This window comes from Triturus cristatus, chromosome 3_1 (assembly GCF_964204655.1).
Source record: "Triturus cristatus chromosome 3_1, aTriCri1.1, whole genome shotgun sequence".
Taxonomy (NCBI): Eukaryota; Metazoa; Chordata; class Amphibia; order Caudata; family Salamandridae; genus Triturus; species Triturus cristatus.
The window spans coordinates 251,225,957-251,245,604 of NC_140583.1; the positions used below are offsets into that span (position 1 = coordinate 251,225,957).

Sequence of the window (19,648 nt, forward strand, 5' to 3'; positions counted from 1 at the left end):
TAAAAATTAAATATAATTTTAATGTACACACAGTAAACATGACAGATTTAATTTTGTTTGTCATTAATGCACCTTACATTTGGCTTGCACAAGACTGCACATGAATTTGTGTTTGGGGTGGACCTCTAAAGAGTCATTATGTATACCCTTAGATTGCTCCCCAGCAGCATATGTTCAAACAGAAATACCAATAGATAAACCTAAGCAACTGGTTCTTTAAATGCTTCCTATTTTTACAGACACCGGTCTTGTGATCATTTGGCTAAACCTCACCTTTTTCTATCAAATGGTTCAAAAGCAATTTGTTTAGAAAATCATTTCAAGGTAAAGTGTATGCTAGTTTGAATCTTCCTTCCTTCTGAAAACAAGCATTGGCAAAGCCAATAGGTCTTACCTATGCAAGAGCTACTGGCTTTGTGAAGGTATTTTACCTATGTGTATACAGCAAGAGAACTGAAAATAAATACACTATGATGCGGACACACCTGTAATGCAGGTGGGGCAAGCAACACGCATGAGAGAAGCCACGCTGCTGGGAACAAGCAACATGCATGAGGGAAGCCGGGATGATGGCAACAAACAACTCATAGGGTCGATATGTACACAATGGAGCCAGCTGAAAAAGATGCATTCTAAAATCTAAACACACAGAAAAAGAGCGTAAAACAAATGAGCAGTGGAAGGACACATGAAATACATTTGTGCTACAGAGGAGGGATAAGTACACAAAGAGGAAGGAATCCTAAGACAGCTAACCAATAAGCATGTAAATGAGAATAACAATGGAGCCAACCAATGGTAAACAGCTAGAAAACAAATGGTCTTGAGGAATCTGTGCGTGCGCTGTCTAGGAGAGACCTAAAATGGAGTTTAAAAAAAAGCCACAAAGGGAAAACCGGGTTGCTGCTCTTCCAACTTGCCACCTCCATCTTACATTGTCCCTACTTCAGCTTTTCTTTACCATTTCTCAATATGTCGTTCAAATTCCTTAAAGTTTAATTACTTTCTATAAATGGGTCTTTTGAACAATTCAACTATTACGAGCCAAAATTTTATTGCTGGAATACAATTCAGTCCTGCGGGCTTTAAGAAAATTGTGCCGTTGGAAATTTGGTAGATTATCATCACTTTATGATGAGGCTGAAGAGTTAACTCCAGAATGAAATGCAGTCATCTGCAATTCACATACCCATATGCCCCCAAACAAGCTTTCCCAAAACATGACATAAAAAAAATGATTCCTCAATACCCCCCCCCCCACCCCCCCCAAAAAAAACCATTGCACCCAAACAAACTTGTTTTATGACAACACCTGAGATGGAGCACTGAGAACATACTATTTCAAGTCTCTGTAACACATTTCACACTTATCTGCTGTCAATCTGTCTGCTAGTCTCAAACTAAACCATCATTGTGAATGCTTCCTTCCAGTCTGCAGTCCATCACACCTTTTCCACAGAATATAGAGGTACAACAGTTTTCCATTTATTAGGTCCAGTTCAATATTACATGGCTTCATCAGGACTCAATAAAAGAAAAGTTTTATTTCAAATAAGGTAATATCTTAACATATATTTGCATCTTGAGGTGGCTGTGTACAGTCAAGTAGCATCAACAGTAAAATTCAGAGGCAGACCGATCTAGAAAAGAAGAAACATGGTTTAGTATGAGCTATTAAAAGTACCGATTCGTTTTTGCTAAACCAGTTCCTACAAAACTACAAACTCAAAGTGGCAAATATGAACATATACATGTTAATGATACAATGATCTGTTCAAAGATAAATATTCGCCCCTCGGCAGTCAGCCAGAAACAAATACATATTGGACTTATGCAGTTTCATTCAACCATGGGACAAATATCTGGAGAGTAAACACGGGACTGTAAAAGGATAATATTTCTTATCCAGTAAGCATCTGTTCTAGGCATGTAGAGTTGTAGGTTCACATGCTTTGCAAACTCTGCCATCTAGTGTTGGGTCCGGATGTTTGAAAGTTGTTTTTCATCGAAGAAGTCTTTCCCAGTCATGAGGTAAGAGGACTCCTTTCGGTGATCGTGCGCATGGGCACCGACTCCATTGTTATATTGTTTTCCCACAAGAGGGTGTGAATGGAGTAAGTGAGTGTAGTACAGAGATGTACGTGCGTATGTAATGTAAAAAAAATGACAACTGCAACAACTACAGGTGTCCGGGGAGGTGGGAGGGCACATGTGAATCTACAGCTCTACATGCCAAGAACAGATGCTTACTGGGTAAGTAACAATCCATTCGAGGCATGTAGGCTGTAGATACACATGCTTTGCATAGGCTTTATAGCAGTATTCTCCGTAAAGCGGTGGCTAACCGGTAGGTGTTGCAGTGGTTTGAAAAAAGTATCTTTAGCACCGCTTGCCCTACATTGGCAACCACCCTTTTACCCAATGCATCGATCAATTTAGACTTCGTACGGGGGAGGAGGTGCATCTGCAGAGATCTGCAAGTTTGCTCTTACGAGCATTAGAGACTACTAGTGTGTCTAAATGAAACTGTTCTTTAATAAAAATAGGATCAGATGGTGGGGTTTTATATTTGTCAACCCTAGTTGTGGGCATGAACAGGGCCCTTACATATTTCATCTGCACGTCTCTTCATACATAGAAAGACACTGACTTGTCCTATGTGAAGGCCCTAGTCTCAAATAAAAAGTCTTCGTCCAAAGACTGCAAAACCAGCTCTGGATAAGCTACATCATCATCTGGAGGCGATGGCTTCGCAGGGTGTAAATCTGGATCATTATCCATATGTGGATCAATATTGTAGTTATCCCATGGATCGGCTGGTAAATGACTATTGTCAGTCTCATCCTCCCCTATTTCAAGCTGTGTATGAGGAGCCCCCTGAGGTGTTATGCTCAGAGGATCTGAGCCTGGCAATTGTGGTAGTGGTGAAGATGGTGGAGTGGATGCGGACTAGGGTGAACAGGACTTGTAGCCATGCCCTCCTTCTTGAGAGGAATCTTATAACTAGTGTACTCTGAACTGACTTTCCTTTTGGAAGGTGTTTTTGCTGAAATATGTCCAGTATTTGGATTGATGTAGATTTTTTTTTTTTGCTTAGGGTCTAATTTCTCTTTCATAATGTCCAGGATTGGTTCTGGAGACTTTGGAAGGCCCTCTTTCAATTTTGGCACTGGACTGGTCTTAGTTCTCCTTCGAAGCAAAAGGTTTTGGTTCCGTAGACCATTTGACTCTACTATCCCGAGCCGAAAGGCTTGACTGTTTGTTTTGGTACATGGCCCGAGGGCGGGGAGTCGAAAACATGGTCTCGGTGCCAACCATGGCCCCAAAGCAGAGGTGTTGCTGAAGCCTTGGGTGGTTGCAGAGAATTTGTGGGGTATAGGGGATTTAGTGCTCTCGGCATCCTGTCCTGGTGGAACATCCTCTGACTCCAACTCGATTTCCAGCTCGGAATCCAATTCTGGGATAGAGAAGACTTCTTCCTCTTCTGCTGCTGTCGCTTTGACCTCTTCATGTTCAGATTTTTCTCCGAAGATATCCGGAGTATGTTGGATGCTTTTTCACTGCATTTCTTGTAGTCGAGCCAAGCAATCCTGTAGAATCTTTTTTGATCGTAACAGACAAGCCTCACAATCTTCTTTGTGCTCCGATGAGAGGCACAAGTTGCAGACTTTATGTAGATCGGTGTGACAGTATTTAGAGTTGCACTGAAGACAAAACTGAAACAGAGTGTTCCATAAGCAGAAGGCTAGACCAACGCGGCTAGGCCCGAAGGCCACCCACGATATTTTCAACCGAAAATTGAGTCTCCCCCCCAATCGATTCGATATGTGGAGACTAGGGAAACGCGTACGATAACACCGCTGAGGGTACAGTGGCTTGAGCTCCTAGGGGAACCTTAGGAGGGTTTCGAACCGGAGCACAGCAATACACGTCCACACCAGATGGCGGAAAGAAAACAATGGAGTCGATGCCCAAGCGCACTATCGCCGAAGGAGGAGTCACCTTACCTCATGACTGGGAAAGACTTCTTCAAAGAAAATCAACTTGCAAACATCCGGCCCAACACTAGATGGCAGGAGTATGCAAAGCATGTGTATCTACAGCACACAGGCTTCAAACCGTAGAATTTCACATGACCTAGCGCTATGAAGTGGTTCTCTGTTACAAAGCTGCAATTTATAAATCAATAAAATGTTACAATCATTAAAGAGTGGGGGTCTAGATTCATGCCTATAGCATGAGCGCTACTACATAACAAATGTCAAGCTTTTAACTCAAGACTGACAGCTTGTTAGATCTCCATTTTCAACTGTTAAATCACAAAGTAACTTTTTTACTAGTTTATTACGTGTTAATGCTTTTCAAGACCTGAAGGGTGGGCTTCACAAAGCAATGCATTGCTTGTACAAATTTATAATCAATAAACCCCATACTTTAGCAACATAGTTTCTGACAAAGATCAGCAGACTGTTAAGGCAAAATTCCATGAGCTATTTTTCTACTCTGGAGCACTCGTTTAAGCTACTAGCATCTGACAGGTTTATAAACTGGACACAGAAACAAGCAAAGGTTTTAGATGTCGGAGCGAAGGAATGAGAGTTGTTCACCAGCAGGATAGTTTCTGGCCCCGTTCTTGTTTTATACTCTGGCACATGGTTGACCAAGTCATACTTTTAGCACAGTCGATAATCGGAATCTTAATATGTAATGAGCACTTATTTGTAGGGATTTGCAGAGGGAATTAGCAAAGTGTTTTGTATTTCTAAAATGGTAAGCACTTGAATCTCGAGAAAAAAGGTTTCAGTTTTAAGACAAATATGAATCCATAGCAGTAGACAAATGCCATAGAATACACATGGACCCATAAATATAGCAAACCTACTTTGATGGAATTCAATAGAGGTTTTAATAGGCTGTATAATCCATAACACCAATGTTATTAAGTCAATCAAAGAAATATGTCCCATTTATCACTGTGTGCACATATGTTGCACCAGAGTAGACTTTCCCCCCCAGATACAGGTTGACTCTCTGCAGCCTTTACAAATTGTTTTGACATCTAAATGAGGACTAACCAGTTAGGAACATTTTCTGTGAGATACAATATAACTGCATCACCAAGCAAGAAAGGGATGCACAGCAACCCCAACACTAACACACCGACTCCCAGATGAAGTCAAGTTCTACTCCTGTTCCAAAGTTCTACTCTGATCATTACTGAATATGTTAAAAAGTTTGTGAGCTAAGCCACAGCCCTGCTTTACATGGAGATCTATTTGAGCCCCCATCTGTGCTTAAGTAAACTGACCTTTGTTCCACTATGAAGATTTTTCAAAATGTCAACTATTTATCCATCAAGACCACTGCCTAACTGTGAGAAGTTGGCCTGGCATATGCTGGTCACTAGTTAAAGTGGCCACCTTGCACCAGTCCAATTCTACTCTTATGGTAGATAGGTTAAAGACAACCTTTTAAAGAAAGCTATCCTAGTGGTAGCTGTGGAGAGCAGCCTTCAGGCTAAGTCTCTGAGGAATGTAAAGCAGCTTGTTTTACCTTATAATCTCTTGAACTACCAAATGAAAAGACACCACACAGGTATAGATATAAAATATATATGTATTTATTTCTAGACACACTCTACTAATCTCTTTGAGATTAGAAGTCAGAACATATGCACAAATCAATGTTTCACAACAAATTAAGCACTTATATGGCTGGGGCCCTAGGGGCGTACCAGACCATATACTAAAAAAAATAAAAAAAAAAAAAAAAGGTACAAGAAGAACGACTTGAGAAGGGAGAAGGCCTAAGGTCTTTCGAAGCACTGGGGCCTCACTAATCAACCCAAGGCAGGTAAGTAAAGGACCCACAGGAGACACATGCAGTGTGAGAACACAGCCGCGGATCATAATAGACTTCAATGGAGCAAGTCGCGGTTGGAATTTTAAAGTTTTAGGATACTTCGGGAGAGTCTACAAGCAAGTCACTTACAGGGCAAGTAGTTCTAGAGCCAACACACACAGAAGCACCGGAGTGCACGAGTTACCTCACCCAAGGGAAGCCGGGTGCATAGGTGTCTTTTGGAGTCAGGTCGCAGCGTCGTTTTCAATGGGAGCCAAAGAAGACTTGCTGCTTGTGAAGACAGAAGAAGTGTCCGGTGGAATCCAAGGGTGGATTCTGAAGAAAGAAGACCTGAAAGCAGAGGAGACCGTGTTCAAAGTCACTTGCCAGTAACCCGGGCCCAGGAAGATGGATGCCCACAGTCGGGTGATTTCAGGTGATCTCGTGTGTCTTGACTATTCAGCCACAAGGTCAAGGAGGCGTCGACAACCAGGAGCTGGATTCGGCGTGTCACACGATGTCTGCAGCTTACTGAGGTGTCGGCAACCGGATTGGAGCCAACAAGCCTTGGCAACAGCAAGTCTCGTGGAATGTGAAGAAAGTCAGCGGTGCAGACCAGCAAGGTCTGAGGGACTCACCCAGAAACAGTAAGTCAGGGCAGGCCTAGAGCAACCAGGGGAACCCTTTGGTTCGATAGGAGTGTCTTCAGAGGACCCACAAGCCAACAGGCAAGGGATCGTGAAGACGCCTCGGAAGGACTCTGATCCTCGGTGGAAATCCTGCTGGAGGCTTGGACCACACGTGGTCCAATGCACACGTTCGTAGAACGTCGTGAAGGGATTGCACTCGAAAATAGCACACAGTACCCGGGTATTGCTGTTCCTCGCCACTCGTGGGGTCCACTCGCCTCAGCTCTGCTGGGGACTCACGATGGCCGTCAAGAAGTCAGGAAATCCACTTTCGGGCTGCAGGGACTTCGAACTCCGGCGCGAAAGTTTGCGACCGTTGATTCAAAGTTTTGGTGCCTGCCAAGCAGGGGAGTCACTCCTTGACTCCAAAGGAGATTCTTCAGCCTTCCAAAGGCAGTGGAACGTCGAAGGTCCAGGATTCTTCTTCAGAGCGTCGTCCAGGGATATCTAGATTGCAATGGCAAGGGTTCCCTAACTTGTACTGAAAGAAAGGGAGGGACTAGCTCTATGACCACTCCTCTGGGAGGGTCAGGGGAGTGGGTGGTTACACCCACTTCCCTTTGTCCAGTTTCGTGCCAGAGCAGGGGCAGGTAGCCCCTGAACCGGTTTTTAGCTGGCATATGCACAGAGGAGCCTACTGCTCCCCAAGTGCAGGACTTCAAAGCACTCTAAGAGTGCACCCACCCAGCCCCAATACACTAAATCCTGTTTGGAAGGTGGTGACACCTCCCTGTGACAGGATGCCTATTGTTGGGCCTCCTCCACTGAGTTTCGGTCAGCAGCAGGAGGGTAGCCCAGTGTCTGTGCTGGTGGCATCCATTTTGTGATAATATCACAAAAAGGACACGGTTCCTAAAAAGTAGGGTGCAAAAAGTCACCCATCCATTTTGTGATGCCAGGGATCTTTCAGGGTTCTACCGTGTTTCCACAGTAGGTATATGTCTTCCCCTCTAGAAGGGTGGGATCATACTCACACCAGTTACTGGTGTGGGGGTATGATTCCAAAGCGTTTGACACCAAATACGACATGTTTTGATGCAGCCATCACTTAAAAGTATATGGTTTAACCGCATCCACAAACCGCCCCAGAGAATAGACTTCGAGCTGTAGAGGGGCCCTGCTCAGGCAGAGGCACCCCCTCACATGTAAACCAAGCACCCTGCCCTCAGGATTGATAGGGCCTGCCTTAGGGGTGACTGATAGGTTTATATGTGTGTGTAAGGTGAGATATAGGGAACCTATATCTCAGTGAGGAGTGCTAACACTACCTCACCCAGGCTGCAGTAGCAGGCCTGTGGTGTCAGATTTAGTCTGTTTCCCAGGGGTGGCATAATACATGCTTCAACCCCTGGTAGGCCTGTGAAGTACCTATGCCCTTGGTACCTAAGGTACCATATACTAGGGGCTCATAAGGTACCACAGTATCCAATCACTAGTGCATCTAATATGCACTCAAAGTTGTTTAGAGAGAACAGAGGCAGGGACCGTGATTAGCAGGGCCCCCGCCAGACTATAGCCAGAAACCAGTGTTATCAGAAAAAAAGTGGGGGCAACATAAGTGCAGATCCTACACTAACGAAGTGGCTGGTGGCGGGGAGGAGGATTATGGGGGCTGCGGTCTAAATACTTGTCTTAAGTCAATAAAAGACTGGGCATACTATTGGCCACCTGGTATTTGATCTCATACTGCAGCAGCTTACCAAACATTTTAACAATCAAGTCTACAAAGAAATGGGTTGAAAATTCCTAAAAATCGGTATTCTTTCAGATTAGTTTTAGCTTTGAGAAGGTCAGAGGTGAATGTCAAGGTCCAAGAAGCTTGACCTGTCAATCGCACACTGGCCAAACGTTCATGGGTGCCTGCAGCACAAGTCCCATTCATAAAACAGATGGTGCCTGCCATTAGCATCATAGTATTGTGGTGGGGGGCCTACTATATTAAAAATAGGGTCATTTATAATTAGGGCTCCCGGTTTTCCGTTTAAACGGATTTATACACATAAATACAGGCGGAAAACATTTTTTCCTTTGTCTGTATTTATAAATAGACACGGAAAAATACTGAAAAACCGGCGATGTGTCAATCCGTGTCTGAGGTTCACAGGGGCTGCAGGAAGAAATTTTAAACCGGTGTCAGATTCCCCTGCACACTATTCTTCCGTCTAAATCACCCTAAGCACTCCCCTGCTGAGTGAGACTGATTTGTTTCCAGGGAGCCTCTACCGCCCTGACAGCAGCAGGCCAGGAGCGCTTATCAGCCTTTTTGAATGCACACTGTCGGCTGTTTAGGCTGGAATTAGCTGGCTCTTTCTCTACTCGGTGCCTGTGTGGATCGCTAGAAAGGAAAAGGAGGAAGCACCATGGGTTAGTGGGGAGGGGGCCCCAGGACACTCTAAAATCACAGCGTGGGCATTGGCCATCAAGTGTCTGGCATAGTGATGTCGTAGTAAAGTAAAGGACACTAAGGAAACTTGACACTAAGGAAACTTTCAACCTGGACAATTCGCAAAGTCGAGTGCAGGGAGCACGGAGCGATACCAGGAGGGCAAAGGTCATTATCACCGAGTCAGGGCTGGCTTTAGGGCGGTGCGACCGGTGCCATCGCACCGGGTGCTGACTTCCTGGGGGCGCCGTGCTTGAAAGTTTACTATGCTTTTGAAGCACCTGCTGCAGCGTTTCTTTCCCTCGGCAATTACCAGGCCTCACATAAATGTCACAATAACTCCTGTGATTAATTATCGTCCTGCAGAGAGATCAGCAGTTTGCATAGTTGAGGTTTTGACTTAGGTGAAGTTAGTGCAGAGGGTTAATATGCCTACTGCAAAGAACGTGTACCAAGTAGATTACAGAGTGCGTATGATGTAAACAGATCAGCAGATTACTGCTTTCAAAAGAGGCATCCTTTTGTTACTTGCAATTTATAACTTAAAGTCCTAATATAGAATAGTGAACTATTAACTTTCATCTCAGAACTGCATACACACTGCAAAGCATACATTAGAACGTTGATTAATGTTGCAAAAAGGGTTAGTTTGGCTAGAAATCGATTCTTAGTATTAAAGAGAACTCCCAACTATGCTGTTTCTTTTTCGACTCTGCGTTTATGCTTCTCCACACCAAGCACTCTTAAACTATACTGCCTACCAGTATGGATGACAAGTGACTCCTACACTTTTAGTCCTTTGTCTTATGTAACATTTCCTATACACTGATTTACACACGTATGATTGATTGTCTCTGTGCAATGTGTGTGTGATGCAAAGTGCTCGGACACCCTACACTGGTATGAGTGGCGCTATATAACTAATTCAATGCATCTGAGAGAGTGTGGTTATGGAGACTTCGTCACTGTTAAAGGGTGCTAATGAGAGAATCTTTGGTGGAGGTGGTCATTGGGGGGCGCCAACAAACATTGTCGCACAGGGCGCCACCAGCACTAAAGCCGGCCCTGCCTCGAGTGACTGTGCCAACATTCATAACGCAGGGTGCTGTCCCGACCCACTCAAAAATTGTTTAAGCAGTAGGGTTTATCTGCAACACCTCTCTAGCATCACCACAAAAAAAGAAAGTCTGGCTTGGAGTCCTACACAGTGTCGTTCTTCTACTGGAGTTCTTAATAACTTCAAACTGTTGCCAATAAGGGACAGCTTAAAGGCATAGGCAAGTAGGGCTCCCTCATTTGGTTAAGCCCCTTAGACTGGGCCTTCACGGGCAGCACTTTTATTTATCTTGAAGTGAGCAACCAGGCCCAAATCTCGGCGTCTGCTCACCATCCTGTGATCCTGGGCAAATAACTTGATTTACCGGTGCCTGTAGAAATTAGAGTGATCTTGTGTAATCAGACTCGCGCTCATGTCAAGCGCTTCAATGCCTCTGGTGCATACTATACAAAACAGGCAAAAATGCACAACAATGTAAAACAAAAACGTTATTTTCATTGAGAAAAAAACCCTCCCCAAGCAAAACGCAACCATTCAAGATGAACATGATAAACATGAAGAAATGGGAGGAATTAAAGTACAATTTGAGTCTTGGTGTTTACTTACCCATCCCGTGATTCTGGGCAAATCACTTAAAGTGAAATGCCGGCTCATGTAACGGGTACAAGCAGCAAGAGGCCACTTGCACGCTGTTCCCTGGACTACTTTTGCTATGAAGTGAAGGGTGTTAACAGTTGATAAAGTTGTAGATCAGAAGTCCTAACCGGGGTTAAGCTGTACAGACCATATGGATAACTAGGACTTAGGGACTCCCTCAGTCTGTACTCTGAATAGTTTGTACTAATGTCCGGAGACCAGACGGCATAAAGGAAAAAAACAACCAGAAAGAGCCTCAATGTCGTCAAAGTCTCTTGAAATACACATGTTCTTGTCCTACAATGGCAAAGATTTCAAGTGAATGTATTATTTTTACTTAATTTGATATATATATATATATATATATATATAACAACCGAGTTCAAGTGTGTATTGTCTAATTAAATAAATGTGGAAAAATACTAGCTGTAGCGTCTTCTTTTGCTTGCAACACAAATAAATGTGGATAAATACAGAAAAATTGACCAAAATATAAATATGGATAAATACAGACGGAAATGTTAAAAAAATAAATACCATAAAACCGGGAGCCCTATTTATAATCTTTACAGACATCCAAACATTTGACACCAACGCTATTTCAAAATTCTTCATAGTAGTGGTGATAAATGTTAAAAAAAAGAAAAAAAAATTGAACAAAAAGGAGGCATCACTTCAAGACTTCTTAAAATAAAAAAAATAGAAAAGGTGGTTGGAATCACCTGTGAAGGCACTGATCCCAATGAAAAGCAAGAAGTGCAATTCCACCTCTATCATCACCCCGACCTGGCCTCTTAAATGTGCACTTCAACTTTTACAGCCTGAATTTTATACTGTGCTCTGATACATTAGGTCTCAACTGTTGAAGGATCTCTGTATCTAGCCCCTACCGCTGTTGACCCGGGAAGAGAGCAATGTGGGAAAATGGGGAGTGGGTAGCATTTGCCTTGACAGTTAGCATATCCAGTTACTAGAGGCATGGCAGTGAGTGGATGAAGACAAGCTTTGAGGTCTACAGTAGAGGGTACCATGTAGTTCCAATGTTTCCCCAAGGATCACGCAACTTAAGACCAAACCCTGAATCTCTCATAATGAGAAAGCCAATTTAAATAAGGTGTGAGAAAAGACTTAGCAGTGGTGATGCCTTGAAGGAAAGAAATAAAAGACTTAAGGGTGTAGGCTTTAAAATTAAAAAAAAATTAATAAGTGGAGAAAGCAGCTGAGTAGGTAGATACCCATGAAGTGACGTGTAACAGGGGATACACAATATGAATAATACAAACTTAAGGACATGGGACTAGAATTGTGGCAAGACAAAAACCTAGACAGACCTGTTTCCCCACTGGCTGATACTCCTTTTAGAGGACGGGTGCAGGGTTTTCTGGACCGACTAGCTCTCTCGACTCTCAGACACATGGCGATCTGTATGCCAGACTCAATAAGAGGCTGGGTTTGGTGGGTCTTGTGATCAGGGCTGCACTGTGAGTATTTGGGTTGCACGCTATCTGACCATAACACACCTCATTGGGGTGGGTGCAGGGCACCTATTCTCACTTGGAGATATCTTTACGAACCAACCTTTTGGGGCGACTGATAGAGGCTTACTTTAATACCAATGCTCATACTGCCTCCCACACCAGTGCGGAGTGGGACGCATTTAAGGTGGCAGTTAGAGGTTTTTGCCATAGTCAGTTGGTAGGGGTGAGTCACTCCCTCTGGGCCAACCTGGCCACCATAGGGGATGACACCTGGCGCCTGGAAAATGAGATTCCACAGCACCAGAGGTTCAACTTGCCCTATGGGAAGCACAAATACGACACTTTGTAGTGTTAGTAAAACTCCATTACATTAGTAGGCAAGACTATAGCACATGCTCAGGGCAGCAGAGCAGGTCTGACATTGGTGTGGCTGGTCCACTTGGGAGGGAGTGGGGGGGGGTGCCTCTGATCAAACAGGCAGCAGGGCTGACTGGAGAAATTATATACTTACAAACGGGCCTACATGAGAGCTTCACGGGTCACTACTGGACCTGCAAAGGAGCGAAAAGTGCTGGATGTCCCCATATCTGAACAGAAACAGGAACAGATGGCCTCCAGGCTGAATTTTATCATACTTATGCTACACAGTTGGTCCCCCGAATTGCTGCATTTTTTACGCGAGGCTTTCAATCGCGGTAGGCTCCTTGATATAACCAGGGAATGAGTGTCCATCCCCAAGCCATCAAGCTAAGCAGGATGCCCGGCATCCTCATGATCCTTATCGATGTTGAATCTGGATTATAAAATACTTAGCAAGGTTCTGGCCCAATAGGCTTCAACCGCCTCTTCACTGCCACATACATGAGGAGCACAATGACTTTATCCCTAATCGTAGCACCTCCAACATTAGGTGTCTGTTCGATGTCTGAGGCGAGAGATGGGGATCGATTCCCTGAGGCACTGTTACTTGTCATAGCTATCCAAAGGGCCTTTGATACTATTCGGTGGGACTACTTGAGCAGGAGTGACTAAAATGCCTTTAGGTGACTGGTAGAAATAATGAGTTCTACTATATGCCAGGGCACGGGAGCGCATGGGTGGATGCATTTCTGAACCCTTTGAGATTGGCTAGGGTAGTCTGCAGGGTTGCTCCCCTCTCTCGCTTGTTGTTTGCCTTGGAGACTGATCCGTTCGCTTGTGTATTAGAGGGTCGGGAGAGGGAATCCCACTGTGGGAACATGTAGTCTAGTTATACGCAGACCTGTTTATTTACCTGTGTGGCGCTAGGACTGGGATCCCCTGGAGTGCTCCCCTCTTGACTTCCGGCAAGTCTCAGGCCTCCGCATTAACTGTCAGACAATGTGCTTTCTCTGTGTCAAAGCAGCTCGAGAGACCTCTGGCACTGGTGCAGCTAACTGGGCTTTTTATGGGAGCCCAAGGTACTCAAATATCAGGGTGTCAAGGTGTACCACACTGACGTGGATGTAAGGGAGGGTAACCCCTGGGGTGGTGATGCTTGGCTTGCTAGGCAGCATGACCTTTAGTTCAGCAATGCAACTTTCCACCATGGCCCACACAGCGCTGGTGATACTCCCGAGAGTCCTTAATTACTTTGCAAATCACCAGGCTTGGGTGCCGAAGGCCTGGTTTAGATCCCTTGACACCATGATCAGGGAAATGATATGGAATAGATGTTGCCCAAGAGTATCACTACGTACATTGCAGAGGCCCACGACCGGAGGCAGCTTGGGGGGTCCCAGACTATGAACTGTATTACTACGCAGCCCAACTGTAGTGGATCGCACGCTGGTTGGCAGAACTCAACATTTGGTGAACCGTGCAGAAAGGAAGCACTACTGGCTCTGCTGCTGGGGCTAAAACGACCACCCCTTCCCTAAACCTATACTTTTTCGCTTAGCTCTCAGGTGTTAGAGGGGAGCTTGTCGCCCGATTGGACCGATCACCCTTTAAGCCTAACAGATGCCACTGGTGGGCTGGCTGATCGCATGTGGATTTTGTTTACTGCCAGACAAATGTCACTATGGTTAGTGACTGGGGTGGAGACCATAGGGGACTGCTAGTTAGAGGGCTCCATCCAGTCTTTGGAGGCCTTGGTGACGGAGGACGTCCTGCCTGGAACCCAGTTCTTAGCTTATTGAGCGATAACCCAAACTGCAAGCCATTTGTGTAGGGCACTAAATCCGGTACCCTCTACAAATGATGGCCAACATGAAGAGAATAACCCTCAGAAAAGGTAAGATATCTGGACAGTTGGTCATGCAGGAATCCGAGACTCAAAAGTCTAAGGGACCATTTGCTCCAGTCGGTCATTTCGGTACACGTAGTATGGTACCAAACTGATGACTGGCTAGCCCAAACACTGGAAAAAATGCTGCACCGGCCAAAACAGAATTTTTTTTTTTTTTTTAAATGGCACATAAAAGGTAGCAGTGTGGGCACATCCTGACCCCCGGTTCAATATATAAAGAAATATTCAAGGATTCTGGTCGTGTGGTACCCACCAAGGCGAAGTATAGAAAAAAATCACAAAAGTCTGGTCATAGAATAAATTCTGCAGTTGTGCAGGCTTAGGCAGGGGTGGTGGATGTGCTTGTGTGTATGTTTATACAGACACATGTATGCAGGACTTAGCCGGAGGCTCTACAGTCCTGCCCTCCATGAACAGGCTGATGTCATCTGATAATTATGGTGCTACCAAAGACACGTTTCAGCACAAGAATGTCAGATCCTGTGGTGGGTGGTTGGGGGGTTTACAGATCAAAACCAGAGTCCATCACAGGAGTGGGTTTTCAAATAGTGCAATTATTGCAGACTCATCTAGTTTGTTTTAATCAATTAGTTGCTTCAATATATTATCCAGCAAGTCCTCTGGGGTGCCTCCTGTTTTGAGTCCTACATTTTGATTAAAAGAATTCATGGTTTTAGCATATTAAGATGGATGAAATAACCATTTGGCAAAAGACTCTGCAGATTAAAATTATGTCTTTTGTAGATTTTTTTCCCCAAATAAGTTTAAGACTCAATTGTTCTTGTACTCCGGTTTCAAGAGCTAAAACAGCGTTTTCAGGCATCAATTATAAAAATTAATTTAAGCCAATCCTTACAATGTTCATGCTTTATCCAAGCCAAGTTCCTCTGGAGTGGCAACTCCCAGCTCGTCTAAAGTTGGTCGAAGTTCTTGGATAACATATGGGTATATTTCCTTGTGAGGTCCAGCTTTATCCTGTTTGGGGCGAGGAAAACAAATTGGAATTAGTTTAAAACGAACAGCAAGAAGAAAATAACTAATCTTTTGTGATGCTTCTACACCCTGTAGAAATGAGGATAAGAGACGACTGATTTAACCAGCTTGCCCACTCTTGATCTCAAGGACTGAGCGGGATATGTGAGCTTATTCTTATGCCCTTTCAGGATGGATGAATTTGGGGTGTAGGAAGGGTGACACAAAAAGTTCATATCTATTAACCACAAAATAAACATATTTGGCTGTATAAATGTGTAAAGGCCTTCCTAGATTATAAGGCTTAATCAAAATAACATGTTTCATTTACAAAATAATGGAACATTAAGTGAAGAATGAGGTAACAAAACTAAGAGAAAATGTTTGTTAACAGTTAACATTTTCCATTGTTTACCACGGTTTGATTGCATTTAACATTAAAATAGACCCAACTGACACCCTCATTCACCCTACCCTACCTGCCTTCTGTTCGGACAGACAGCTGCATACAAACACTTTGATTTGGAGTGGTCCAAGTGTGTCAGTGCCCTTTTTCAACTGTCTGTCCTTCCAACATCATGCGGGTCGCTTGAGGGGAAATAGGTAAGTTTGTTGTTGTACCAAAGCTGCAGCCTGTGCCTCCATAGTTTTCGGATATGTATTTATTAAAATACAAGGGTGCAGAAACATATGCTGCTACCTATCACATTACGAAAAGACGATATAATGGGATTCTGGAAAGCGATTTCCAACGTGATATAAAATTTATTGGGTGCAGATCAGGTATAATGCCACCCAGAGAACGAAAGTGTCCGCAAAAAAAAAAAAAAAAAAAACCAACCACAACCACAACCACAACCACAACCACAACCACAACCACAACCACAACCACAACCACAACCACAACAACAAACGTAGGACCCTGCCCACTTTACCCAAATTGCTAAATTTAGCCTCAGGGGATGGGGTTGGAAAGCTCTTGAGGGAAGGTCGTGTGGCCCTCTCCCATGTTTAAAGACCATTGGGCTTCAGGGGGTTCACCTGGGACAAATATGGCTTTGGGAGGGGGGAGCCACATGCACCCCTCTCCATATTAACTTAATTAGGCCCGGACATGGGATACACCAGTCTGAAAATTGCTTGGGGGAATGCTCCCTGCACTTCAAGGGATTTCAGCCCCGGAGGTGGGCAACGTGGCTTTCCACCCCTTATAAATACATTGGGCCTCAGGAAATCGGGTTACTGGGGCCAAATGCAACTCAAGGGGGTGGGGAGTTCTCGCCCCCAGCCCCGAATTATTAACTAGGACCCCAAGAGATGCGAGTTGCGGAAGAGGCTGCACACCCCCCTCCGATTAATCTATATGAAGGCCAACCCTATGCTGGGCACTCGAAAGTGTGGGTGGTGTGGGGACAGTAGCATGCTGGGGGGTGTTGGCCACTGGACCTGGCCGCAGGCCAAGCTCTGTGGCCGACACCAAGCTGGGCACCGTCAAAGGCTCTGTGCAGAATTGATTTGGCTGCTTATGAAGAGTTGGACGCAGGACCAGACTGCGAGCCTAGGCCCTGCAGCTACCAAGCTGCACACGATGAAAGGACATACACACTGTAAGGTGGACTGCCTGCGGGTTGCGAGGGTTGTGTATTGGCCTTGTAGCCAACCTCCTGGCCGTGTGCAGAGTAGGGTTGCGTGTGGGGTGGTGTTGCTGCAGGGTTCAGCATGCAGGTGTTTGGCTTTACGCATGGTACTAAAATATTACTTTAAATGTTCTATGACATCACTGATTAAATAATACAATGAGTGTGCTAGCTTATCTTATAGTTTACATAGTGGGGTAATTACCATATTACTTTCCTACCTTATTTTGTACAGCCTGTGTCCAACTAATGGGTGTAAGTGTTTACACAACGCATGTGTAGGGGTAGTAACCACATTATAAATCTTTTAATTGAAGACCAACTCGTGTTCAGATGACAGTTGATGACTTGTGACCAGTATATTTCACACAAGTCTCTCGGTTCTGCAGCAAATCTTTCCAAAAGGGCAAAGATTCTACCGCTTAGATATTAAGTATTGTAAGCAGCATTGAGTTGGACAGATTCTTCTGAGCAATACAATTTCTACATAACAAAGAACAGCGTGTAAACCAGGTGCTAACTATGTACACGTGCTTCTTTGCTACAGAAGATTAACGTTTTCGCCACAGTATGAAGGCTGCCGGTAGTATGATCTTTAGCACCTTCAGATCTTGGTTATTTTAAGTGAAGTGTCTTTTTTGACAAGTGTTGCCTGGTAAATACTGTTCTTACTAGATACTTGTTAATAAGCTGTGGCATATTTATCGTGAAAGTTTCACTATCTGCAAATAGTATGGCTCAGAGTAAACTCTTTTCAGTAGCCACTTTTCTAATCATATCAACTTCATTTCTCAATATAGATTCAGTGACCGAGTGGTTTGAATCATACAAAAGCTGCCCGTAGTAGGGTATTAATTTTGAAACAGACATCAAGTATCTTGAGGACTTGGTTTCCTCTGAACAGCTCTATATAAATTGCACATCATGTGCAGTATGGTTACCCATCTATCTGTGGTTGATGGTTAATGTGAACTGAACTACCCATGAAGTGTATATTATTGGGTCAATGTTGAACAGAACACATGCTTGCTACACCCAAGGGAGTTCTATCCGTCATGGCATCAATGATGCTTAATATTATTTTGAGCTATTTTGTACTTACTTTCAGGCTTATTGTTTCATACTAATTTGCAGAGACATGTGTGCAGAAGAGGCTTGACAAGGTCATGCGTGAGGTCATAAATGAGGTCACAGAACAAATGAGTGTTCTAATATGTGAGGTCATAAGCAGTACATGGCGGAGGCACAAACGGCTGTATGACAGAACAAAGCTGTGAAATATTCAGCATGCCTTTACCACGCATTTTTTACCCCACATCTTTTTAGATCACATATGCTCTTTCAACCTATGCCTTTGCCACGCATTGTGTATGTATATATTTATTCAAACACTATTTGTGTGGGGAGACCCCCCACACCCCTGAACTTAACCTTAAATGTGTGGTAAACGCATATGTGATAAAAGCATATGCGTTCTAAAAACATGCGTGGTAAAAAATGCATGGTTAAGGTACAACATGGTAAAAACCACGTTATAAAGACTGTTTTGTGTTAGTTGGTTCTGCTAACTAGGACTGGTGAATTTGTGTTTTTTGATTTCGTTCAAAGCGTTAATGCTATCACTGGCACATTCACTCAACTATAATGTTACTTTAACCTTTGTATTTCTCAGTGAATATATATTTACTCAACCAATGCGACTTTTTTGTTGCTGATCCTAGCAGAGCAGACGCATTTGTTTGAGAGCAGAACCTCGCATATAATGATCCATACAAAATCTAACCGGCATCTCACGAGGGGGACAAAGTGAAGATTTGTTCACCGCCACAGCAAACAGACATTTCGGCAAAAGTCTGGATTGCTGTGTTAGCGTTAAAATTAATTACCACACTTAAAATCATGAACATTAAAAACATGTATTTTATCAATATGGAAAAACAGAACAGCAAACGGTACAAGACAAGGTTCATTATTCTTGGCCATTTTATTAACCTGTTTATACTACGTATTTGGATAGAATCACTACAGTGCATTAATTAATACACTCCAATACCATCAGTCCTCAAAAAAGGAAACAAAATCATGCACATCGAAACAATAAAGTCCTCAAATACCAACAAGAAGTTTAGAACGGGGCACTTAGACAGTGTTAAAACATGTATTCACATATCTCAAAGGACCAATTCCATACTATAAATGAATTATTTGTGAAATCGTAATGTCTCCACACATTCAACTCCACTTATACCGTCAAACCTCTAAACTACGCTAGCCACAAAAGTGTACACAAACTGGAAAAGATTTGATGTTGTGGGATGGCTCTTAAAATTAGGTTGGAACCATTAATACGCTGCGTTAATATGCTCTATGACAGGCAATGACAAAGGAATGCCAATGACTGGCACATTTTATGGATGAACTCACCTTTACAGCTTCCAAGATGCGAATTGCACTAGCCAAATCGTTTAACCGTCGGCACGCCCTTAATGCTGCATCAATGATTTTTGGTTCTGGGACAAGGTCATAACCAATTAAGGTATTCATACCTATGGAGATAAAGAATGCCTCATCAACATTTAAGTGCAGCAGTTTGAGAAAAAGACCAAAGTAATTGGTTTCTGCAATCAAAAAAAGGCCTCCTTCTGATGAATTTCATGCAACATAATAATTTATGTCTAGTTGTGCT

At 43.6% G+C, this 19,648-nt stretch overlaps 1 protein-coding gene across 1 annotated transcript in view; it reads right to left on the reverse strand.

Annotated features, from left to right (window-relative positions):
* Positions 1-1,463: 1,463 nt before the first annotated feature.
* The window catches only part of COX5A (cytochrome c oxidase subunit 5A), a 44,257-nt gene continuing 26,072 nt past the window's right edge, over positions 1,464-19,648 (reverse strand). Inside the window, exons 3-5 of the mRNA XM_085643815.1 lie at positions 19,387-19,508; positions 15,210-15,328; positions 1,464-1,640 (exon numbers count right to left, since the gene is read on the reverse strand). Of these exons, the coding sequence (XP_085499941.1) occupies positions 15,215-15,328; positions 19,387-19,508 (236 nt within the window). The 3' untranslated portion in view covers positions 1,464-1,640; positions 15,210-15,214. The remainder of the gene's footprint in view (positions 1,641-15,209; positions 15,329-19,386; positions 19,509-19,648) is intronic.